Source organism: Camarhynchus parvulus, chromosome 26 (assembly GCF_901933205.1).
Source record: "Camarhynchus parvulus chromosome 26, STF_HiC, whole genome shotgun sequence".
NCBI lineage: Eukaryota > Metazoa > Chordata > Aves > Passeriformes > Thraupidae > Camarhynchus > Camarhynchus parvulus.
The window spans coordinates 6,777,318-6,802,482 of NC_044596.1; the positions used below are offsets into that span (position 1 = coordinate 6,777,318).

The window sequence follows — 25,165 nt, forward strand, 5'->3', positions numbered from 1 at the left end:
AATGCAAAGTGCTAGGCTTTTCTTATTTAACGAATAAGAGTAGATAAAAATAAAATCTGCTTTTTAAGGTAACAATGTGCATCTGGTTCAAACGCAGAAAATTTGAGTGATGCCTGCAAACTTAGCTGGACCTCAGTGCTGTGGCAAATTACGTTAAGAAGCAGAGGATATTTGGAGTTTTGCTGTGCAAAGACTATTCTTAACCTGCATGCTGGACTTGCACTGTTACTTTTTATAACAAATGATGCAGTTGGCCCTCTCCAGTCAGACACTCCCGGTACCATAAATCTTCCAGGTGCCCTGTGCTGGGTGGGTGAGGGTGTGCTGCACACATAGCACAGCCTTGGCTTCACCTGATAGCTCTGACAGTGCCTCTGGTAAAGCCTCGTTAAGTCTCTTAATAAGAATTTAAATTGGCAGGTAAAGACAAGCTAATCTCTATTTCATCCCGTGTTTTGTTTGAACAGTAAGATGTCTGTTTCCTTTTCTTTGCTGTTGCCGTAGATCTGCCAATGGGGACTGAACAATGAGTTTGGGAATTTAAATGGATTTATTTAGTTACAATCAAGTGCTTGCTATGTAATTGCTGACTGATCCTGACTCAATATGAAGAGTAAAATTGGGAGGGGTCTTGACTACATTCCAGTTGCAGTTTTGTGAAATGATTAATGTGGTTAGGACAGGTGCCTGCTGTCAGATTTGTCCAATGTAATTCTTATGCTTGTAGGTGCAGGATGGGTTTTCATCGCCTAGCTGAATGTTTTATTACATTGGTCAATTGATATATAACATATACTGGTATTCAGATAAAAATATAGCCTTTTAAAACTCTTACCTTCAGGTTCATGTGTGTCCTGGAAGTGAGGAGAAAAGGGAGTGTTTTAAAAAGAACCATCTACTGAGGGTAACAAACTCTGTGCTCTAGTGATCGTGGAGCATTTCAGATTGGATACTGCAGATCCTGTGTGGTCAGACAAGGATGATAGTAACGGAATGATGCAATACATTCAGGAGCAAGCTCTGTGCTGTTAGTTCCTGTTGGGTTGCACAGCCATAGCTGCCTTCTAGTTGATTGCGAATTGTGAACAGAAATTGGATTTGGCTTTGCCTTCAAAGCTGTCTCTTTATTTGAAGTGCTTTCTTTCAAGGATTCCATTTCTGTGTCAGTCTTTAATTTAGTGAGCTCTTTAAGCAAATATAAATGACTCCAGCCTTTGGAAACAGCTCCATACAGATGCTGGTTGGCGAGTTTCCCTAGTGGAATGCACTGCACTCTGAATGCATTGAAACTTCTGTTATTGTAACTGAGGACTCTTTCTGCCTCGTGACCTGGACAGCATTATTATTTTGCTTACAACATTCACCTTGTGCCAAACATGGCTGCGCAAACATTAAGTTATAGAATTGCGGAATTGTTAAGGTTGGAAAAGACCTTTAAGGTCACCAATTCCAGCCATCAACCAGCACCACAAAACCATGTCCTCAATCAATATGTTTTTTAAACACCTCCAGTGGTGGCGACTCCAGCAGTTCCCTGGGCAGTCTTAATTGAACCAACGCAACTGGTGCAAGTTAATCACTGAATTTAATGGCATATCAGCCAGCCAGATTTAATGGCATATCAGTTGTTGCATATGTCTGCTGGGGAGCAGTTGTTTGCTGCCCTGTTCTCTAGACTTTGATTCTTGTTCACTGCTGAAATGTTTATTTTGTCATTTATTGTACTTGGAGAACAGCTAGTAGGTATCTTTGAAGCTGGCCAAAGTGCCTGTACCATTTGTACCCTGACTACAGCCATGGCCCTACAGGATTTTCTAAAATCAGATGGTTTAGGTTTTTGAAGTGTGTTTGTACATGGCTTGTGCTGGAAATCATAGCATGAAAACGAAGTTACTGTGGATTTGTTGCCCGTGTTCTTTTTCTCTGCTTTGAGTAGTTCTAGTTTATTGTCTAGAGTAGTGGAAGAAGTTTACTCTGAAGTTACAGATGATTGGAAATACAGCTGTGGTGTTCCCCATGTGGAATGACCTCTCCATAGGTGAGGAAGTACTGACACATGCCAACTAGAACTGAATCTGTTATACATCTGACCATGGAAAGAGAAAGTTTTCTTTTAATGTTCAGTAAATTCCGATTATGAAAATCAAATTTGTCCTTTTAATGAATAAGTTATTTGCCCATTTTTAATCCGTCAATTTCTTGAATGCAGGTGGTCTGAACACTTTATTGCAGAAGTATTTCTTGAAAGGAGATCATCATATTGCTGTTATATTGGAGTGGTTGTGTGCATAGCCAGGAGTTGGACTTCATGATCTTGTTGGTTGCTTCTGGCTCAGGATATTCTATGATTCTGTGATTTGGTTATTAATATGAAGGTTTATGTTTTAATAGCTGTTGGTTACTAGCTTCTTTTTCCACATACTGACATCCTCCGTTGAGACACTTCTGTTGCTAACTACGGATAGATAGGAAAAAGAAGTGCTGAGAAACAGATGTTGCAAGACCAAGTACCCAGCTGTGTGCTAACAAAATGAATATCATGGTGATTAGTTGACAATTCCTTGGCAGGCAGAGGCATATGTAAAACAGTAAACACAGCATGCGGAAATATTATTATTAATTTAGGAAAAAAGAAGAAATTTCTGAACATTAAACATTGGCAGCATCAGTTCAACCACCTGTGTTCCTGAAGAGCAGACTGTATTTTGGTAAGTCACACCAAGGTCAGCCAAGCTGATTTTAGAAGTGGTTTTAGTCATATTTCCTGCAAACTCGTGATGGGGAAGCGCATGGGTTTTTCAGGTTAAGTGCTGCATCAGTAATGAGAAGTCTGTCACCGTCAGCTGTCTGGGTTTGTTAGAAATTCCAATGACTGTGCCAAATAATGAGGTTGAGCACCTCTGGCATCTCTTTGAACGAGCCATGGCTGTCAGTAGGATCCTGCACCACTCCCAGACATGCTTTGGAGCTCATCAGTCAGCACCTCTGGTGTATTTGTGCCAGGTTGGCTGCTGTGACCTGTGTTCCTTCAGGAAAGGGCTGTGATGGGATGTGCCAGCACTGCCTGGGCAAGTCCAGCATGCCTGTACTTCACTAGAAAGCAGCTGTATCTCAGAGGCTGAGCAATTCCTCTATTGCTGGCATCCAGCTCCTTACATGTGTACTCCTTGGAGAAAGCACTCTTTCATAGGTAATTGAAAATCCTGGGTTCCACAACTAAAAATAAGTCTTATTAAATGAATAGTGATGAAATAATAGGCTATCTTGTGCAAGCAGAAATTCCTTTACTTTTTAATATTATGTGATGATTAACTGAATATGTAGGGAAATGGTCTTCACTTACTTGATTACTTAGACAACCGCCTGTCATAAAGATTGTAAACAGAGGCTTCCCTGGAAAATTGGGTTATAATAGAATTGGAGTTCATGCAGTGACACCAGAGGGATTCATGGGTGTGATAGATCAGCATGGATCACTGTCTCTGCTCTTTGTGGGATGCTGTGCTGCACACTGGTGTTCCCCTGGCCCTTGGGTGTTGCAGCAGACTGAGTAAAGCATCCCTCGGTGTAGAATTGCCGTGTGAACTGTGTGAGTCAGGCACTGACATTAGTCATGGCTGCTACACATCTGGAGTTCCAGTGATTTCACTGACTACCCGTGTTGTGCAGTGAACACTGTGAGGGGATTGTTTTCCAATTAAACTGTGAGATGTCTCTAATCAATACTGCTGTGACGCAGCACTTCTATGGGTTTGATCAGAGGAGTGCTGCCCTGGCATGTAGATCTTGGTGATCCCAGGTTCCTGAGAGTCCTCCAGAGTGTGGTGAGTCACAGCAGTGCAATCTGCAGCCTTAAGCATCAGCTGTCCCTTGGGAATGCTGCAGCCCATCCTGCAGCAGTGCTGGGATTTCCCAGGCTCCTTGAAAAGCCGTTTTCAGGAAGCTCTAATTCCTTCATGCAGGTTGTATAATGACTCATGTTTCTTGGAGCAGGAATTGCTCCTTAACCCTTGTGCTCAGAGGGGCTCTGTGGTGGTAGGACCTTGGGGAGGGGAGGTCTCATGGGAAAGTAGCATTGGGAAGCCACTAAAATGCCCTTGGGTGACATTTGTGTATGGAAATGATCTGTTACAAGAGGTGTTATACTTGCAGGCAGTGCAAAGCAGCTATGTTCAGAATGAGGCTGGTATTTAAAAGCCCAACTTGCTGTTGTGTAAATTAGTTTATAGGTCCAGCTATGACAGTCCACCCGCTGCTGCTCACTGGCACAGCTAGAGGACACCTCTGCTGGGAACATTTTCTGTTTTCCATGGTGGATGGTCACCCCACAGGTTTGTCTGCTCAAAGGAGAACAGGCATGCAGCATCTTTGTCAATAGTGTGTCTTTGTTGGACTCCTGCCCTGCCAAACTCCATACTGAAATAGGTTAGTGGGCCTAGACATTATGCAGAGTGTAATTGCATATCTTGCTTCCTATGGAAAGTAGGCTAAAAATAAACCTGTCTGTGATTTGCATAAATTCTATTCTAATCTGAATACTCAAAAAATGTCTTGGCATGTGAACACGTACCCTTCTGTTGGGAAAGCAGTGCCAAGTCCCAAGTAGATTAAATGGCTTGTGTAACAGAGAGCAGCTGCAAGGACATTTTTCTCTGGGGATGTGATTGAAGTGTGTCATTCTGTATAGCTGCACGCTGCTTAAGCAATGCGATACGGTATGTTAGACATACGTCACATCTGAAACATGCTGCGCTCTCTGGACAGACAGAAGGATTGGCAGTTTCTGCCAAGCACTATGACAGGTTAACCTGCACAGATGCGCTGTGTGTGGTCCCTTGTTGCAGTGTGACATGGAATAATATTAAATGTCCCTAAGTTTGAATTTGCACATAAGCTGGAGATGTCCAAAGGGAAGCATTAATATTAGAACAGTCGGGGGACTCAAGTAACATTTTGTTCAGTCGGATATGTTAATTGTGCTTTCCAGACCACATGTGTTTGTTTGCTGTCTCAGTAAAGCATTTTCTGTAGTGTGAATAAATTAAAACCTCACATTGTAAATTTAGGGAATGAGTAGAAGATTATTTATAAATTGGGAAAAGCAAGCCATAATTAGCCCTAAGAAAATCATCTCCATTGTTCAGATTACTTGTCTTTGTTTTGGTGCTTCACTTTTCAATTAAGAGCAGACTAAATGATTTATATATTACTATAACCTGTGGCAGCTACACAGGACTCTCATTTCATGGCTGTAACTTCACAGTGCAAGTGTTGCAGCAACAGATACTACTTACCCAGAATAGCCTCTGTAGTGTATTGAGCTGTGCAATGATTAAAACTCAGCAAGGCCTTGAGTGCATAGTTAAGAAGTTTTAATAAAGTGATATTGTTAAAACAATTTTGTATTTCATTTTTTTTAACGTGTCTTTGTATTACAAGTTCTGATTGTTGCTTTGATCTTTTAGAGTGTTGTAACATCCTTTTAACATATTTGAACCCATTGGTGTGTTGCTGTACCAGCTCTGTCACTTGCATGGTGGTCTGAGTAGATCATGATCAGGAAATGGCCTCAAGTTACACTGGGGCCAGGGTTTATACTAGGTGTTGGGACATTTTTTTCCATGGGAAGGGTTGTAAAGCTTTGGAACAGGCTGCCCAGGGAAGTGGTGGAGTCACAATCCCTGAAAGCATTCTAAGAAACATGTGGATGTGGTACTTGAGGACATGGTTTAGTGGTGAACATAGTGGGTGCTGGTTGATGGTTGGACTTGATGACCTTAGAGTTCTTTTCCAACCTTAACAATTCTACATTCTATTCTGGTCAGTGTGTTTGATTCATCTGCTGTTGTGGTGTCAAAAGCCTCTTTCCTCTTGTGCTTTATGTCCTTTTGTCACTTTGAGAGTCATAGTTAGATATTGCGAATCACATTTGGTTTTTGTGAGGTGTTTCAACCTCCCAGGCTGGGCTCAGTGATTTTTCCATGCATCCCTGTAAATCCTTTTCTCTGTCTCAAACCTGACAGCGGCAGAGGCTCACAGGGTGCAGTTTATCTGTATTCTTGTTCTTTACCATCCCTGTCAATGCATCTGACTTGAAATGGAAATCATGGGCCAGTTTACCCCATTTTTGAAAATACAGCAAATCTTTATAAATAGGCAAAGTGTTGTTAATCTGTTCAGTGTTTTTTCACTTCTCAAGAAAATATCAAATTAAGGGGAAGTCTCCATACGTAATAAAAAAGGTCAAACTTCCCTTGTGTAAAGTTATTTTGCATTTTTCTTCCCCACTATAAGTTGAAGGAAATGGTTATGCTTGCATTTTATTTGAAGCCCATTCATTATTTTAAATTACTTGAGTTCTGTGTATATCTCCTTCAGTGTCCGATCTTCTATCAGAAACAGCTGCACAGACCTTTCAGCCTTGCTGTTCTCCTGTTTAATAATAGAGCATTAAAATACTTGGCATTATCAGAGTAAACCCTGGTCACTGGTAATTCCCCGACTGTATTCCCATAGTTAATGGATTTTTGTGTGCATGCGATGCATTACTGTAATCATATCTGATACTGGTGTGTGTGAAGCTGGAGTCTGAAAGTTGGAACTACTTTACTCAAAAGAATTTTCATTTAAAAATCCTTAAGGTTGTAGGCAATTCATTAGGCTATGCAGGTTTTTTTACTGCCAGTGCAGGGCATAAAACCAACTTAAAATGCTCCCTTTCTGTGGAAGTCATGCATAGGCTGAGAATGTCTACAGATGTAACAAGATACAGAGAAGAAAAGTAGAGACCTGTGCTAGAGCCGTGTAACTGAGTAGTATTGCTGCCCTACATACCGGTTTCCAAATGCAGCTGGTCGCAATTTCCTGCTTTTTCCTTAGCTCCGAAGTGGTGCATAACCCTGCCCTGCCATGTGCTGGCTGGGGATGCCCTGCGGAGGCATGGCCGTGTCCCGGGAGCAGATGGAAGGGAAGGGGCTGGCATCTGCCCGGAGCTCTGCTGATGCTCTCCCTGCTCAGAATGTGTTTTGGCATGTGAGCTGAGTGCTTGTGCATTTAGATGGTTTAAAAAAAAACTGTTTGTTGCTGGTTGTCCTTAGACCAGAGCTACCCTCTGTGGATGCAGGAGAGTGTCCCCCCACCCTGCCCATGGATACGCTGGAGCAGGCAGGGAAATGAGCTCAGGGTAGGTGGCAAAAGGCTAAGAACCTCTTGGTTTCACAGTGCTGGATCACAAAATCCCAGAATGGTTCAGGTTGAAAGAGACCTTAAAGATTGTCTCATTACATAGGCAGGGACACCTTCCACTAGACCAGGTTGCTCCATGCCCAGTCTAACCCAGCCTTGAACACTTCCAGCCACAGCTTCTCTGGAGAACCTGTGCTAAGGCCTCAGCAACGTCATGGGGAGGAATTCCTTCCCTCTGGCGGTGGGAAGCCATTCACCCTTGTCCTGCAGTTCAGGCTTATTCTTAATTTCCAAGCTTCAGTGGTTCTGGTACATCTGTGAACAATGGCAAGTTTAACTGGGTACCAAGTGTTATTTTCATACACCGCCCAAATGGCACTGACAGCTCTAGCTAGATTTTTTTTTTTTTCATGGCAGATCAGGAACCCACCCATAGATACTCACACTCTAGAGCCTTCTGTTACAGGTGACTTTCTATACAGACAGAACTAAAATCCAGGAGGATTGCATCCAAGCTCCCACTGTTTATATTTCATATGTTATCCATCTCAGCTCCAAGTATATTTTGGAATAAACAATGCATGATTTGCCACTCCTTCTTGTGTTTCTCAAATATGTTTTGGTGACATGCCTTTGAAAGGATATTTTAGTTTTCTTCAGAACTTGAAATGCTTTAATGATGGAATTTCATGAGCAAACACAATCATATTAGTTTTCCACTGGTTTACTTACAGTGGCCAGGTTTATTGGGAGAATCTTTCCAACCCTGTGGGATTTCAAGGAAACAGCACAGAATCCTGGGATATTCAAGAATGTGGAATGAGAAGCTTTGTCTCTCTGAATCGGTCACCACCTCAACTGAGGATCTGAAGGCATCCTGTGAAGGCTGGTGTTGAACACCTCTTAGTTTTTAGTAATGAGTGATCTAAATCTGGAGGCTTAAAAAGTCAAAATTCATAGTTATTGGTGGTTCTGGAGTCGATTTTCCTACTGACAAAAGCAAGAAAATCCCCAAAGTCAACTGGGATGTACATGCTGTAATGGAGTTTGTGGTAACTTTATTTTCTTAATCTGGATAAACAGATTCATGTCTTTCACTAGTACTGTGCTGACTGGGTTGGACATTCTCAAAATGATCTAGTCTCTTTTCTGTATTAGTTGTAATAATTTGAACCTCGCACCTTCTCCTTGTGCTGAGAGCATAGGTGTGTATTTGCCAGTCACAGTGAAGTACTTGCAGGTGAAGGACGGCAGGTACTCATGGCTGTGTCACCACTGGGTCTTTGAACCTCTCCACATTTCATAAATACAGTGATTCTCTTGCATGCTTGGAAATCATTCATTGTCCTCAGTGAATGCATGTGTTCAGATCTGGAACTTCTGTGAAATCATCGTGTGTTAATAGTTGTTGGGGAATATAATAAAGCTAATGTGCTACACACTGATTCTAGCTTGTGTTTCCTAGCACTGCATCCCTGATTTGTGGAGCTGAACGTTTCTTTAAATGGTTTTTGCTTGATCACATCAAAAATCACTTAATCTCAGTGGGTGTATTGACAGCCCAGTTTAATTAAACAGTAGCTGTTTTCCACTTGATGAGCCCTGGGAATTCCTATTTTAGTTAGACTGTGAGTGAAACCATGGAGCTGCTTTATAGCTCTCAGTGTGTGTTTCACTGGAATTTTCATAGTCGATGGCCTATGGCAGCCACAGCTTATGAAACACATCATACAGCTGAGTGGAGCCCTTAGATACTCTGGGATTCTGTTCACAGTGTGGAATTCTGAATGTACCAGATACTCTGGTTACATTTCTCCTCTGCTATGTTCTAAGTGAGAAAACAAAATTGCATCTCAGTATGTAATATCTCCAATTTTCACCCTATGCTGTTCAAACTCCCCTGGGGAGGGGAGTGAGGAGACTTGGGGGATGGAATTAAGGGGATCAGCAGGAGGTGGTGGCAGATCACTACGGGCTGGGCCGGGAGAGCTCCTTCCTGCCCGGTCCTTGAACTGCGGGGGCTGTGTTTTGGTGGATGAGAGGCTGGGCGTGCCCTGGCTACATGCACTGGGACCCAGAAAGCAACCCTACCCCCAGCCCCCTTTGTCCCCCTAATTTGTCTCTGTAATTCACAATGCTGTGTTTTACTGCACTGGCACTTGGGCCTTTTTTTTTTCCTGCAGTCACTTAATTCTCCTCCCCCAGCTCCAGTGGGCATATCCTCATCTGATCAGTCCTTTTTGGTTAGTGTAAATTAAAACTGAAAGCAAGAGGCTTGTGCCTGTTCATCTGGCAGAACCTGAGTGATATAAAATATATTATTCCTCTTGGCTGGTCCCTGTGTTCTGGTGTCATCCTTTAGAAGCAGCTCAGCAGCACAGCAAACACCAACCCAACATTTATCAGGTCATTTTGGAGAGGCTGATACATGAGGTCTTCCTAAAAGCCTCTGTGAAAAGATGTAAAAGAAGCATGCTCAGCTCCTGGCGGGAAAATAATCTGACTTTTGCCAGAGGTTGCCTAAAGCATCCTTACAATTACTTTATTTTTCTGCTTTCTAATGCACACCATCCTCTCTGTGAATTTCTGTAACTTTTCCTCTGCCCACTATTTTGTTTGGCTTTTTTCTGTTTTCCCCAGGCAATCCTGTCAGTCATCAATTCAGTCATCTTGGTCTCACAGTATAGTGTAGTCTCTAAGCTTTTAATATAAAGATTGACCCCTCAATATTGGTGTATCCTTAGTAGCAGCCTTGCCTTTATTTTGTCTTTAAACTGAGTTGATATTTATTGAAAAGGGTTTATAAGCTTTTAAAATTTTAAAAATGAAGAGGGAAAGATCAGTGAGTAAATAAAGTCTGTAATTCTACATCCAGAACAGATTCTCGCATATCGACTGGTTTTTCCAATGTGCAGTACTCTGAAAGTAGCTGATGAACAGATCCATCTGCTTCAGTGAAATATTAGTGTATTGATCTGCCTAAGTGAAATATGCTAGGATTGCTGAAGTGCATATCTGTCTTTGACAAGGAGATGGATGGACCATTTTAGCAGTAAAACATTTTTTTAATGTTGAGGAACTATCTTGTCTACAAAGAATAAAGTAATTTGTAGTAACAATGGGAAAATACTTTTCTTGCTGGAGATTACCCCATTTGTTTCCATATTCCACAATGTGTTGTGGTCCTTATGCTGTAGGAAGCAAATCCAAAATTTTATGAGGAACAGTTCACGCTGGTAAAATAGGGAATTGAGGTGGGAGCTGTGGAGTTGCAGTGCATTCCTGGGAAGGGGTTGGTTGGAGAACTTCATTAGTGGGAATTGCTGTTGCTTGTGTAATTGCTGGACAGCCACAAGGACGATGCTGAGGTGTTGTCCCAATACTGCAAAATGCCTTTTATGTGTTTGGAAATAATTTTAAAATAAATGTTGGTATTTAAGGAGATGAGAAGTTGATTTCATTTGGAGCTCAGGACTTGTGTTCAGCACAGGATGTGCTGCTTGTTCAGAGGGTGTGCTGGGCTTATTCTCTCCTTGCATGAGGGTTTAAGATGATTTTGTAATCTGTGGACATCACTGACCTCTCTGAAGGGCTGATAGGTAATCTTGGTTCTATTTTGAAATACTCATCATGACATGGTTTTGTTTGGAGGGAAGAGGGTGCAGATTGAAATTCAGTTTGCTGTTGGTGAGTGGTGGTTGCTGAGGGTATGTTTGAGAGTTGAGAACAAGATGTGGAATGCCCTCACCTTGGCTAAAAGGGAAGGGAAAGTATAAACTTGCCACAACCAAAACATGCAGCCAGCTTTGCAGAAGTGACACATGGTTGGGACAACTTGGTTAGTGGTGGGAGGATTTTGATGGTTTGGATTTTTTCCAAATTTTACATATATGTAGGTACGGCAATTGGTTGAAGATATAGGTGAATGGGCCTTGTACGAGGACTGCTGTGGAGTCTGTGATCCATTTGAGGTGGTCTCCTCGGCAACTTTGAGCTCATAGGCTTCAAAGGCTCCTGTCAGAAATGCTTCTGGGGCAGGTTTAGGCGTTTCATAACCTGTTTGGTGATGTTATTTCACAGGAGCAGTTGTCTGTTCCAGCCTTTTTCCCTGCTGTTGTGCTGCACCAGCATCCATCTGCTACTGCCCATCTCCTTCTCTAGGTTTGGAGATAAAGGTTGAGCTTTTTCCCTAAAGCCCTGAGTGTTCTGCTGTAGTGCGTAACTTAAATTTACCAAGGTCACTGAACCCTATTTACTGTGTTTTCTGGGAGGCTGACAGGGTACAAAAGATTGGTTTGTACCCTCCTGTCTGAAGGATGAGGCAGTAATACAAGAGCTCAGTTATTTGTGTGCTGAAGGGGCCATGGTTCTCCAGTGATGTGACAGATTCACTAATGATACCTGACAGAAGTATTATAAAGGAGTAACTGTAAAAAAACCCAACTGCCTTCTATTACGCAATGTTTTTAAGAAGGAAATATTTTCTTTTTATAATTTGAAGAATGCAAGTTCCCATGTGACAAAATATTGAACTCAGCTGACTGGTGAGTAGGTGTAAATTGAATGGAAACTACTTCAAAATACAGTTAAATAGTTTCTTGTCTGTAGATACTTTGAATTTTGGTAATAGGTTTTGTATTTTAATACCTTATATTGAGTTTCAAGCAATTCCAGACTATTGTCACTGCCTTGTTCGGGAGATGAGGGGGAATGGTTGTTAGTCAGCTCTGCTTAAAACCACTGTCCCAGAAGAAATTCTTCCCTGTGACGGTGGTGAGGCCCGGGCACAGGGTGCCCAGAGGAGCTGTGGCTGCCCCATCTCTGGCAGCATTCAAGGCCAGGTTGGATGGGGCTTGGAGCAATCTGGGATAGTGGAAGGTGTCCCTGCCCATGACAAAGGGTGAAACACGATGAGCTTTAAGGTTCCTTTCTGACACAAACCATTCTGGGATTCTGTGATTTGATAGCACAAAATGATATTTTCCATCAAGGTTGTTGTATTTAAAACAACACAACTCTTCCAGCTGTGTGCTTTTTCTGAAACTACTATAGCAGTAAAACACAGTTCTTATTGTGAGATCCTGCTTTACAGATTATTCTAATTTATTCTTTTTTCTTTCTAAGGAAAAGTCATCAACAAGGACTTGCGCCACTACCTAAGCCTTCAGTTCCAGAAGGGCTCGATAGACCACAAACTTCAGCAAGTGATCAGAGACAATCTCTATTTGAGAACCATCCCTTGTAAGTATGTAAAGATCAGCCTCATTTCATCTGTTCCTGCTAACTCCCACATAATTTATGAGTTTGAAATACCTTCTCTCTTAATCTGATTTAGATTTTACCTTGTAGTGGAGACTTCTGGCTTTGCTACAGTAGCTTCACATCTGAAGTTGCCATGAATTAGTGCAGCGAGTATGGACTGAAAACCAGCAAAAACTTGAGAATTCAAAGTTCAGATTGTTTCAGTAATATCTGTGTGTGGCTCTTCACAAATTTGTCAGTAGTTGTTAGAATGACCCAACCACCACAAGAAATAAATCTTTCTCAACATGATCAAGCAGTGCCAAAACATCCTGAATTTTGTCAATGTGTTGTGTTTTTTTTCTTCACAAAGAGCAAACTGAGACCTTGAGTGTCAAGTGCATTTGGCAGAGCAGGGCAGCTGGAAGGAGGGTGGGAGGAAGGGTTGGGTGCAGAGGGGGTGACAGTGGCAGAACATGCAGGCAGACTGTTTGCTCATCCTGAAAAGACTGGTTAAAAAGGCTCATCATTGACTGTTTAAATATTCATTGCACTAAAAACTTTGTCAAGCAAAGTTTTCGTATCTACAGGAATTCTACTCTCTTCTCTCTGAGCACACCTGAGAGTTAGTGGCTTTCTTAAACTGCGTTTCATTATTACTAGCTTTTATTTACTAGCTCTTGTTCATGCTGCTGCCTGAAAAAAATGATACATGCTTTTAAAATGCTATTAGGTTGTAGGCAGTAATGAATTGTAATGAATCAGTGAAGTTCTTTCAGGAGAGCTTTAATTAAGCTGTTATAACTATGGGAGGCCTGTTTTTATAGACAAAACACTTTGAGAACCTCTTCATTAACACAGCAATTTACTGATAAAGTTTACCTACAGCCAGGGGGTTGGAGTGTGGCTGAATTACACTCTGAATTGTAGGTTAAAAAATAAATTCTGTGCTGAGTTATGGATTTGGTGGCCCAAAATTCAAATGTGCGTAGTCATGATGACCTCATTGCAAATTAGAAAGTTGGTGGTGGTGGAAATAGGGAAAGATGCAGCACCCTTAGAGCTGGGTTAAAGTAAAATAACCCAGACTGGGATTGCGTGTTGTCAGCTGCCACAAAAGTTGTTTTTTGTTCACTGACCATGAGAAAGAATTCTCTATTAATTGCCACCTCGCCGAGCTGCTTCTCTCCTCCTCCCCCAATACCAGAAGTGTCATTCCTATGTAATTTACTGTCTCAGTTTTTATATGTTATTGTTCACTTGCTTACCAAGAGTTGTTTTAACTCTTACTGAAGTGACATAATCTTTGAATAAACATTGTTTTTACTGAGCTGTACAGCAGGCAGCATTTGGTAACAAGCAGCATTTAAGTGTCTTACAAGAGTGTTTTCTCTGTCTTTGCAGGCACTACAAGGGCTCCCAGAGATGGGGAGGTCCCTGGGGTAGACTATAATTTCATTCCTGTTGAGCAGTTTAAAGCGTTGGAAGAAAGTGGAGCCTTACTAGAAAGTGGAACATATGATGGTATGTCAGTGATGTTTAATGTAATGGGAATAAGGACCCAGGATTTGTGTCCAGGTGTAGCTCCATGTGGTACCGGCTTTCCTGCTCACTTGAGGGTCATGACAGTAGTAGAGAGACAATAGTTAGTCTGTTTTTGGGTTACTGTGAAGAGGAGGAGCAATCTTGTTTTAAAGCTTTCTAATAATCTGCAGATTGTCCTTTCAACTGCTCTTAATCCCACCAGATTATTTTCACCGTTGCATTTTTGGGAAGCATTCTGAAAAGGTTTGTCTGTGCCTGGTACAAATTTAAGAGAATTTAGTCAATTTTGTGCACACCGCAGAGAACAGAGCATGTTCTCCTCTCAGGTGTGCATCAAAAGGACAAAAGGCAAGAGAAATTCTGACCCAGCAGAGAAACAAAAGCATTTTCCAATGAAAAGGTGAACGGCACTAGACCAGATTGTAGGAAAGTTGGGTTTGTTAAATGTGGTGAGGAAAAACATTATAATGGAGATGGTGATCAATCCCGTGAAAGGCTCTGTGCCTCTTGTTTTCCTTATCCCGCACTATCTGTTAATATTGTCCAGTCTTTGGAAATGTAGTAGACAAATTTAGGCTAAACTAGTAGTTTTTTTTCTTTATTCCTGAGCTGCACTTTATCTGACAGTCCCCTCTCTGAGCCTTGCCCTTGCTTGGTATTTGCAGAAGGGTTTTCTTTCTATATGTATTTCCATGGTCAAAACCATATCCAGGCACTAAAAGTTACTCCAGCAGGAATTCTGGGAAGCTTCCTTGCTTTGTGCTCAATTCCCTAATAAAAATCATATGAGCAGTCAGGAGAGAGGTCAATTGCTGAAATTCTTTTCCAGAAAACAGCAGATGATTCCTTTGAACTTCAGATTAAAATATTGAAGGAAAAAATCTGTTCTTTTTTCTGAAGTAAAAATGTCAGCATATTGATACGAAGATGTTGATATGAAGCCATATCAGCATCTTTGTTTTACCAGTGTATTGTCAGTAGAAAATTGCAAGTGTTAAAAATCAATTACTTGTTAACTGGTTTTATGGAAATAAATACCTCGGTGTCTGCATAAAAGTAATTTGGTTTTTGACTTCAGTATTTCTGTTGCTCCAAATCCATCTTTTTCTTTATAAAACTTGTAGCAGGATAAAAGTTTTCAGATAATCTCTTGTTTTCTGACAATTAGTGCTGCATTAGCAAGAAGTCAGTGTATGAATAAATAGGCTTTGACTGTTGATTGGGTTTTGGTAGTGCTGATGTCTTCTTTGAGGCTTTAAAATGTCACCAAAATACATTTGCATGGGCATTAAACTGGTAACAGCCACTGCTAGTGCCTTCAGCAGTATCAGTGCTTCAGTGCTCCTGATTTCTGTCTCATTTTCAGGTAATTTTTATGGTACTCCCAAGCCTCCAGCAGAGCCCAGCCCCTTTCAGCCTGATCCAGTGGATCAAGTTCTTTTTGACAATGATTTTGATACTGAATCGCAGAGGAAAAGAACCACATCTGTCAGCAAAATGCAAAGGATGGAAAGTTCTCTCCCTGAAGAGGAGGAAGAGGAAGAAAAGGAAGCAGTTAATGGCAGCGGAGGGATAGGTTGGTTGACAAGGGGAGAAATTCCATGGAGTATTGTATGAATGGATAAGGACTATACAAAAAACATTTGTACTTCCTTAGTTTAGGTGAAGTATGAAGGCAGTTTCTGTTCAGATTGGTGCTTCTATTTGATTTTGAGATGACCTTTTAAAAAAAACCAGCTGTTCTCCCAGCCAGATGTGCAGTTGCATCATAAAATGCACTGCTTGGTCAAGAACATGTGGTGCTGGATATGGGCCAGGGCCAGTTAAGTGAGCAGGAAGGAAAAATTTGTCTACTCTTGAAATAACAGAGTCCTTCACAGCATAGAAGTCATACCCTGCAAATGTTACTGTTGAATTTTGAGGCAATCACTGAATTTGTACACAGGAGATCTTAAGGGAGTGATTGGTTGAAGGGACAACATTGGCTCATACTGTAAAATTTTCAGATGATTTTGCCTAGGGGAACTATCACGCAACCTGAAATCACCCAAGGGGGGGCTTGTAGTGGGAAACAAAGCCAAGCATGTTGAGGCTGGAGCGGTGTCCAGCAGGACCTTTCTGGGATTGGCAAGATGCCCTTTACCTTTTGCTGTCATGGTTACTCATCTGGAGGGGGGCGAATTGATGGTGGACAGGAACTGTCACATTGCATTTGCAGTTGATCCTGTGTGTGACTGTTTATGACAGAGTTACACTGACCAGACCTGACCTCTAGTCTTGTCATCTTCAGGGCCTGGCAACACCACAGAGGGGCCAATGGTCAGGCTGGTGGTTGGGTGAAGGTCGTGGACATTGTCATGTCACAGAGGGTATCAAGCATAACCTCAGTTCTGAAGGGTAGAGGCTTCTATTTAAAGTTTCCTGCCAGAATTTTTGTGATCTTCTTTCTAGCTGTGGCTTGTAGCAAGGTGTTGTTTATTTTACCGGCAGTTTGAGTCTTCTCTACATTTCCTTCTGATTCTTTGAGGAATATTAGTAGGAATTTTTTTATTGGTTTATGGCATTACAAACACTGTTCTCTCTGTAGAAATGGCAACAGAGCATAGTCAACTTGGATTTCTGCCAGTGTTGATTTTTCAGAGTAGGCTCAGGCACATAATACAAGGTTAATTCTGTTTGGCAGGGGAAGAGCAGAGTTCAGTCTTTTCATGTCAGCTTTTCGAAGTTCACAGCTGAAAAAAAAAGTGAAAAAATGCACATCACATAGAGAGACGTGTGTGACATCCACTCGTAGCCAGATTAAGAGGGTGGTTCTTTGTGAGAAACAACATAAGCATCTGACAAACACTTTCCCTGAACAACTGCAGAAAACAAAGAAAAACATTCAGATTCTCCTGAGTGGATGAAACCTGTTCCCAGTTACAACCAGACAAGCAGCAACATGGACTTCAGAAATTATTTGTCAAGGGATGAGACTCTGGAACCACTACCCAAGAACTGGGAAATGGCCTACACAGACACTGGCATGATCTACTTCATTGAGTGAGTAACTCAACTCCTTGGAGGAGACAAGTGCTGGTGGCTGCAGTCTGAAAAGCTTGCTCTTTCACCTCTCTTCTTCTCGTGCTGCTTCTATTTCTTTATGAAATTTACTGTTTTCCTACTGTTACACTCCTAACTCATCCTCCTCAATGTTGCACGTTCGGTACAATTCCCATTATGCAGGAAGACCTTATGGTTCCACGTGCAAAGTCAGTTTGTTTGTTCTAAGTTTTGTATCTCACAAACACAAAGCTGGCTGAGTATTGCTAAGTGATGTGACATGGAAAACTTTTCTATGTCAAATTTCTCTGAAATTTGAGACCTTGTTTAGCTTCTCTTCTCTGCTTGTGTTCCTTGGCTGGGAATGGATGTTTCAAAATACAAATAGCCCAGATGAAAGCCCAGGATAGGAAAGTAGCTCATGTGTGCACATGTAAAACTGCCTCATTTATGAGTTCTAAGGCAAAAATGAAACAGAAACCTTCCTGAGAGTTTAGCATATGAGGAGGCTAAACATTTTTTTTCCTATCAGGTAGAAACAGCTGCTGTTCCCATATGAGCTTTTGAGGGGCTGGGGGGAGGATCTGTGCCTCTAACACTTCCTGTGTGCCCTGGAGTGTCTCCAGTGTGCTGGTGTCTTTTCTTTTTAGCATTTTGTGATGTGACTGAGGCACAAATAAAGGTTGTATTATCTAAAGTCTACATTTTCCTACAATAGTAAATACTTGAAGGAAAGTTTCTTCAATGTGAGGGAGTTCTCTTACTGGCATGTGTTCTGCTCCACAGTCACAACACCAAGACAACGACATGGCTTGATCCCCGACTCTGTAAGAAGGCCAAAGCTCCTGAAGATTGTGAAGATGGAGGTGAGATGTTCAGAATGCATTTGCCACCTGTCACTGATAAATGTATGAGTTTATTCCAGCTGGATACAGTCCATTACTTCTGTGGTAGAAGCTTCTCCCGGGTAGATGTGACTCTGGAGCTGGCAGCGTAGTGCTGAGTGTCCCCTGTTTGGTGGCAATAGGAATTTACATAAGACTAGGAAAGTCTATGGTGTTATTTTCCCTGGAGTAGTAGAATCTGGCCAAACAAAAGGTTTATCCACATTCCTAAGCAGAATATGAGATGTTTTGTTCCAGTAAGTGTCATTCTTAAGGAGAAAGCTGCGCGTGAGTGATGATCTCACTGGAAACTGTTGTATAGGTAGAATATGGCAGAAGAAGGTCCATAAGTAACAGAATATAGGAATAACAAAGAAGGTATGGCAAAATACATATTGCTGATGATAACTATTGCATGTGACATAGTATTTGAATGCAGAAGCTAAGGGAACAATCTGACTGATTGATTTAAATTCCTTCAAGACTTCCAGGTCAGTAGCCTCCAGGCAATTTCTGCAACAATTTCCTACACCGGTGGGCAATTTAGTCTCCTAGGAAAGAGTATCAGGTAGCTCTGTCTTCAGCAAATGCCTGACATGTTCCAAAAGCTGAAGCAGGCTCAGAATGACCTGTCATCCTCCAAAATTGCCCAGCCTATTAGCCATGTATCCATAATGAAGCCAGCTGGAGCAATGGCTGCATACTGCTGCTTATTAAACATACATGCAGTTCTTTAAACAGAGATGCAGGATATCCAAATGAACAATACTTAAATTAATGGACCCATTGGGTCTTTAGTCAGACCCTGTGGAGCAATACTGGTATTAGTAATTGGTAACATGCTGTCATATGCTAGGGAAATTCCTGTTATTGTCAAACTTAAGGCAGCCTCAAACAAGATTGCAGGGCAAATTTATCCTTAAAATGTCTGGCTGACTATATTCATTATTCTAATATTTAAATTTCCATGGTCAAGATAACTAGAACAATAAACTTGATAAGCTGACCTCTGTGGTAACTGCTTATTACCTTCAGTGAGTCATGAGCTGCTGGCACCCTCTTACCAGATGCTGAATTTGCCATAAAAAGGAGCCTTTTGCATGTCATTTTCAGTACAAACAGGTCTTTAAGTTTATTATATGTTTAAAGTTGTGTGATTTCATTGAATACCAGGCTCATCGTTTAGTGCAAGAAGGAGTAAGAGTTGCAGGGCTTCAGATTCCCTGGAACAGGCTTTTACCTTTCATCAGGGAAGAAAATGGGACCTGAATTTTCCTCATATTTTTCATGAGCCTAGGTGTTCTTTAATGAAAACTCTGATATTTGTGGTTAGTTTTCCCCTGTAATGGAGAATTTGGTCTTTCTGATTGCAGAGCTTCCTTATGGATGGGAGAAAATAGAGGACCCTCAATATGGGACATATTATGTTGAGTAAGTGCTAATTATTGATTTGGCATACATAAAAATTGAGCATGAAACTCTGAAGTCCTTGATCCCCAGTAAGCAGAGATTGAATGCAGTGAAAGGCCAGTTTGGACAGGGCTAGGAGCAATCTGGTCTAGTATCCATACTTGTGGCAGGGGGTGGAACTGCTGGATGGGCTTTAAGATTCCTTCCAGTCCAAAACATTCTCTGATTCTGTGAAACTATTAAATATATCCAGGAAAAACAGTTCTCAGGTCGCAAACTCATGGCACAAACTTCTGGTAGCACTGGCATGAGGGAAAATCCACTGTGTGACCTTAAAGACTTAAGGACTGTTTTTCATTTGGGGAAAGAAAGCAAGTTGTAACCAAAATAATTTATAGATGGAAATGACCTGATGTCATTTTTCTTCGCTTAACAAAAACAGAGTCACTTGACTTAAGAGTGGCACCTGATAACTTTAAAAGAGTAAAAATAACTTGTAGGTCATTGCTGTCTTCAAAAAACCAAGTCAGTAACCACTAAACTGCTGCAGGAGCTCTTTTGAATCTCCTTCAGGCCAGAGGAAATTAAATCTCTCCTTAACCATGGAGAAGAAAAATGGTGGAGTTGAAAATGTAGCTTCAGAGAACGAGCAAACATTTTTCACTTAGCAAAGCCAAGCTATTTGAATTATGCTCAAATTTGTTGGTTTCCCCCTCCTATGCTGTACTTCTCTATCATCTGCTAGGGAAAAGGTGATGCCTGAGTTTGTAAATAGTATAGGTCAATGGGTCAAGAGAAAAAGCAGGTTTGCTCAGATCTAAACTATTACAACTCTGCCTGGCGATTAAAGGAAGTAAAATTTTATTTACCTCAAAGTAAGTAAACCACTGGAAGAATGAGCATATTTTCAGTATTAGTTATGAGAGGTTTTTTGTTCATTTCTCCAGAGCATTCATCTGACGTAATAAAAATTAGTGTTTGTAAGATGTGTTGTTTTGGGGTTGTCTTTTTTGGGAAGGAGTCAGAATGTTTTCTGTTGAAATCCTGACCTACCTTTTGTATGCCTGCAGTCATATTAACCAGAAAACTCAGTTTGAAAATCCAGTATTGGAAGCCAAAAGGAAAAAACAGCTAGGACAGACTGATGCTGGCCCTTCCAAATCAGGTATCACTGAATATTGTGTTCTTTGTCACATATATCTTTATCTGCAAGCATGCTTTTTCAAAATCCAATTCTGAGATTCATGAAGGCATCAGCCTTATCTTTTCGCTAGCCATTACAGTGTTATCCTCCAAGATCTTTTGGGTTTTTTGAAGGATTTTTTCATGTTAAAATTGAACCAACACACTAAGATTACTTCTAAATAATTTTGGTTATTCTGAAGCCGGTTGTCATAAACAGCTTTGGAATATATGGAGGGTTAGAAGAGCCATCTGGAAGTGCAGGTAAAGCCACACCTGGAGTTTTTATGCTTTTGATCTACTTTAAGCTTGGTATGCAAGGATAAAAATTGGAAATTTGAGGTGAGAGGTTTGCATACAGCTCTGTTGCAATCTGTTCAGAAAAACTCTTTTCCATGCACTGAATTCAGCTGGAAAATGAGTGTAGCACTTCCCTGTCTGTTTATCCTTTAAAACTGCTTCAGAAGCTGATCATCAATAAACAAATCATTGACCTTTGTGACACCTTAAAAATAAACAAAAAACTTACTGGAATTAACCCTGGCTTACTGCCCTCCTGTCTCTGTATTCCATAATTCTAAAGGACCGGGGAGGTCTCTCTTCACTCGAGATCCATCTCAGCTTACTGGAGCACTCATAAGGACATCCCTGAAAAAAAGTACTATGGGATTTGGCTTCACAATCATTGGAGGGGACAGGCCTGACGAGTTTCTTCAGGTGAAGAATGTGTTAAAAGATGGACCCGCTGCGCAAGATGGCAGAATTGCTCCAGGTCAAGTACTATTTCTGTAAACTTCCATTTCCTGGGGTACTTTGGAGAACACAGCTTGAGGCACAGGAGGTTGGAGGACTCCATACACATCCTCACTAAATTAAATATTTTCATATTTGTGAAAGATCTGTGCAGAGCAGTGGCTGAAAAGGAAAAGAAGCAGCATTCTAGATAAAAAATTGACTTTAAGGGCACTTTTGAAGATTTCAGTACTTCTGCTTTAGCAAAGACACTTACCTTCATGTTTATTCATAGAATGGTTTCTCTCTCTGTAAGTGAAGTAAAAACAATGTGTTTGAATCCTGGTCTGTTTTGCCTTGTTGCTGCCAGAAACCATGACACCGATTATTAAAACTGCAAAAAGCCCACAGCAGGAGTGAGGAAGCAAAGTTGTGTGAGCTGGACAAGTGAGGAGAGAAGAGGGATGAGCGACCCATGAGGATTTATGCACTTTTTCATAGTTATTACATGTGTAATTAGGTTACCTGTAACCTTACCATAACCTCTGGTTTGCATATTAGAAAAGGTGCAGTGCTTCTTTACCTATAACATAAACACTTACTCTTGAGCAAATGAGTAAAAGAATTCATACTTTGAATGGTAAATACTATTAACTTGCAAAATGGAACAATTTCCTGTTTTGTTGCTGATATATTGTTTGAACTTGTTTGTATGTGGTTCATTTTCCACCTCTGCAGAAATATAAACAATCCTGCGGAACTGTTGGAGTGGAAAAGATGTGCACCTATTCTGATTGTAGTTCATGGAATAAGGGAGATCCTGTTTTACTGATACCTGGGCATTAAAGGGATAGGACAGTTTGCAGGACATATTGTACCTCACATGCAAAGTTTCACATCAAAATTATGAAAACATGAAACAAGGTTTTGGGATCTGAAGCCCACATAAGTTCATTTTGAAAATGTATTCTTAGCCACGTGTGGCAGCAGTGTAAGAGTATGGAGCATGTGTGTGTGCACAATCCTAGCTTAAGTTCAGCCAGTCCTAAAATAAACACGGGGCCAAAAGAATCCGATTTATTCTGCATTGGGTTTAGGATGCTCTGCAATATGAATTAAAGTAGAAGACATCTGCTTGCTGTATTGTGCGTGCTCTGCTTCATCTCCCGTGGCTGTACAGTATCATTTTTTAAATCTGCTGCAGATTATATATTTAGCGCACTGTGTCCTGAGATGAAATAGAATAAATGCAAAGAGGAAATCCTTTATGCTTTTTGGCAATATTAGCCATGAGGTAATATCCCAGACGCTAGTTATTAATTTGAAGACAGCACTGTGATTTCTTCAAGGTAGGCTTTTGTTGAAGGTTTCGCTTCTGTTTTTGACACCGTCAAAATTTCTTTTGTAACAGGTGACGTCATCGTGGACATAAATGGAAGCTGTGTCCTTGGCCATACCCATGCAGATGTTGTCCAGATGTTTCAGCTCATTCCCATCAACCAGTATGTGAACATGACTTTGTGTCGTGGGTACCCTCTTCCTGATGACAATGAAGACCCCGTGGTGGATATCGTGACAGCTACGCCTGTCATTAATGGCCCGCTGGTGGCCAAGGGAGATGCTTCCATGTCCAGCCAAGATTTAGTAGCAGCAACAGTTGTGTTGGACCAGAATGGGAAAGTGTTGGTCAACGGTCGCCTGAACGGCCCTTCCGTGGATTCAGCAGAGCAAAGGGTCTCCTTTGCCTCCTCAGGAGGCTCTCAGCCAGAGCTGGTCACCATCCCTCTGATCAAAGGGCCCAAAGGCTTTGGGTTTGCCATTGCAGACAGTCCCACAGGCCAGAAGGTGAAGATGATTTTGGACAGCCAGTGGTGCCAAGGCCTACAGAAAGGGGATGTCATCAAGGAGATTTGCCATCAGAATGTGCAGAGCTTGACCCACTTGCAGGTGGTGGAGGTGCTCAAGCAGTTTCCAGTCGGAGCAGAGGTGCCCCTGCTTATCTTAAGAGGAGGTACAGACAAAATTGCAGTTGTCATATTGGTTATAAGTTTTTAAAAGTCCTATTTTAGTGTGATATCTAAATTGTGTCCAGTCTTGACAGCTAAGCAGCAGTTAATTCTATCTCTGAGCCATTATGTTCTAAGTTTGATTTATACCCCTCACTATTTAGGGTGAGAGCATGTTGCTGGGGTTTTGTTTGAAGTTTTAGTTAGGTTTTTCTTTGGGTCTTTTTTCCTCAACAATTATATGGTGATATGTTTATGCACTGTCTCTTCCAAGTCTCTGGGGAGTGCTGAAGCAAACACGTGGTCTCCAGTATAATGCAAAGCACATGATGGACTGAGTTTTGTGAGGTTCTCCAAATATATCCTAGTAACTGTGTCTGTAATGAACGGGGGATTGCAGGAGATGGGAAGAAGCATTAGCGAAGAGGTGGGGCTGATCACTGGGAATAGCAGAAAAAATTCTGATTTTTTCCTTTGCATATTCATACCCCTTCCTTGATTATCAGTCACAGACCAGAATGCATCATCTCCCCAGAAACTGTAGTAGATAGTGTCCGTCTTTCAAAGGAAGCTGAATCTGAATGAATTATGAGGCAGCTCGTGGCCGTTCAGTGTCCCTTCAGGCTTTATTGTAACTCTGACTTCAGCCACTGGTATTTGCAAAAATCTCTGGATCTTTTTCTGTATAAATACTACTATTCCTTAATCAGCTAAGGAAATAATTAGATTTCTGTGTGGCAGGTGAAATTCCTTCAGACAAATTCATAAGTCTCCTTATCCCATGAACTGAGGGGTGACTTGGCTGACCAGCTTCCAGCAGAAAGAGAAATAGATATTTTTCATTGTTGTGCAGCTTTCCGTTCTAATTGAGACTTCTCTAAAGTGATGGTTTTGGTCACTTTGCCATTTAAAAGCACAGTGAATCAGCTGCTATTATTTTCACCCCAGGGGCAGCTGATTATATTGCTGAAATGTTGTTGAAACTTTTTGTAACCTGCTATTAAAGTTACTTTCTATTTTCTTCAGGTCCACCCTCCCCTACTAAAGCTGCCAAAGGAGTGAGTATTGGTGACGTATTTAACTTGTTTCTGACCTGCTTTGTAATCTCATTTCCTCTGGATTTTAGTCCCTGTGATAACCTGCAAGATGGTTTAGCAAAACCACATCTGCTTGGTAGGCAAAAATTCTTCGTCTAAGTTAGAGTACCCATTAAAAGGGAAACAAAATACAGCATCTATTTTTTTCATTCCTAAAGGAACTTTATGATCCTTTGATTCTTCTCAGTCCTGGCATAGAATTAATGGACTGGTTAGTGCTCCCTTTTGGAAATGCTTGTCTTTGGATCCAAATTTTCAGCAAGTCTCTATGGAGCTGTACATTCCTAGCTCGATACTCATTACTCTTGGAATTTTGATCTGTCAGGGCATCTTTAATATATATTAGCTCAGTAAAGAATCCTTGATCTTAATAGAACAACCTCTGATCTAATAATGCTGATATTAATGCTTATGCTTATTATGAAGGTTTCTGTTGTAAATTAGACTGGTCGAACACAGATACTTCTTTAAAAATGCTTCTTATACAGAACAAATCAGGGCAATTTATGAAAACCCCATTACCAGAACATAGCTATAACTTCTCTTTCTATCTTTATCCTGCTGTTTGAGTGCAACCTTAGTTGTATCCCAGCAGTGGAATGACACAAGCACACATGTTCAGCATGCTCAAAGATGACTGTGCTCAATAAGATCTTCAGATTCAGTTCCTTGCAAGCATCCACCTGCCCGCACTGAATAAATCAGAGCAGAAATCCCTGCAGTTGGAGGGCCCTGGTCCTGTCAGCATGGATCCCATGGCAATGTGCTAAAAATAGTTTGGACTTGGGTACTGGCATTCTATTCCAGCACATACACAGCAGCAACAGCCCACAGAGTGCTT

At 41.2% G+C, this 25,165-nt stretch overlaps 1 protein-coding gene across 3 annotated transcripts in view; it reads left to right on the forward strand.

Moving 5' to 3' along the window:
* The window catches only part of MAGI3 (membrane associated guanylate kinase, WW and PDZ domain containing 3), a 57,509-nt gene that overhangs the window by 13,957 nt on the left and 18,387 nt on the right, over positions 1–25,165 (forward strand). For all 3 annotated transcript variants that reach the window (XM_030965615.1, XM_030965616.1, XM_030965618.1), the window contains exons 2-11: positions 12,310–12,426; positions 13,831–13,950; positions 15,338–15,547; positions 16,839–17,013; positions 17,800–17,879; positions 19,271–19,328; positions 20,378–20,472; positions 21,073–21,261; positions 22,633–23,232; positions 24,254–24,285. In XM_030965615.1, the coding sequence (XP_030821475.1) occupies positions 12,310–12,426; positions 13,831–13,950; positions 15,338–15,547; positions 16,839–17,013; positions 17,800–17,879; positions 19,271–19,328; positions 20,378–20,472; positions 21,073–21,261; positions 22,633–23,232; positions 24,254–24,285 (1,676 nt within the window). The remainder of the gene's footprint in view (positions 1–12,309; positions 12,427–13,830; positions 13,951–15,337; positions 15,548–16,838; positions 17,014–17,799; positions 17,880–19,270; positions 19,329–20,377; positions 20,473–21,072; positions 21,262–22,632; positions 23,233–24,253; positions 24,286–25,165) is intronic.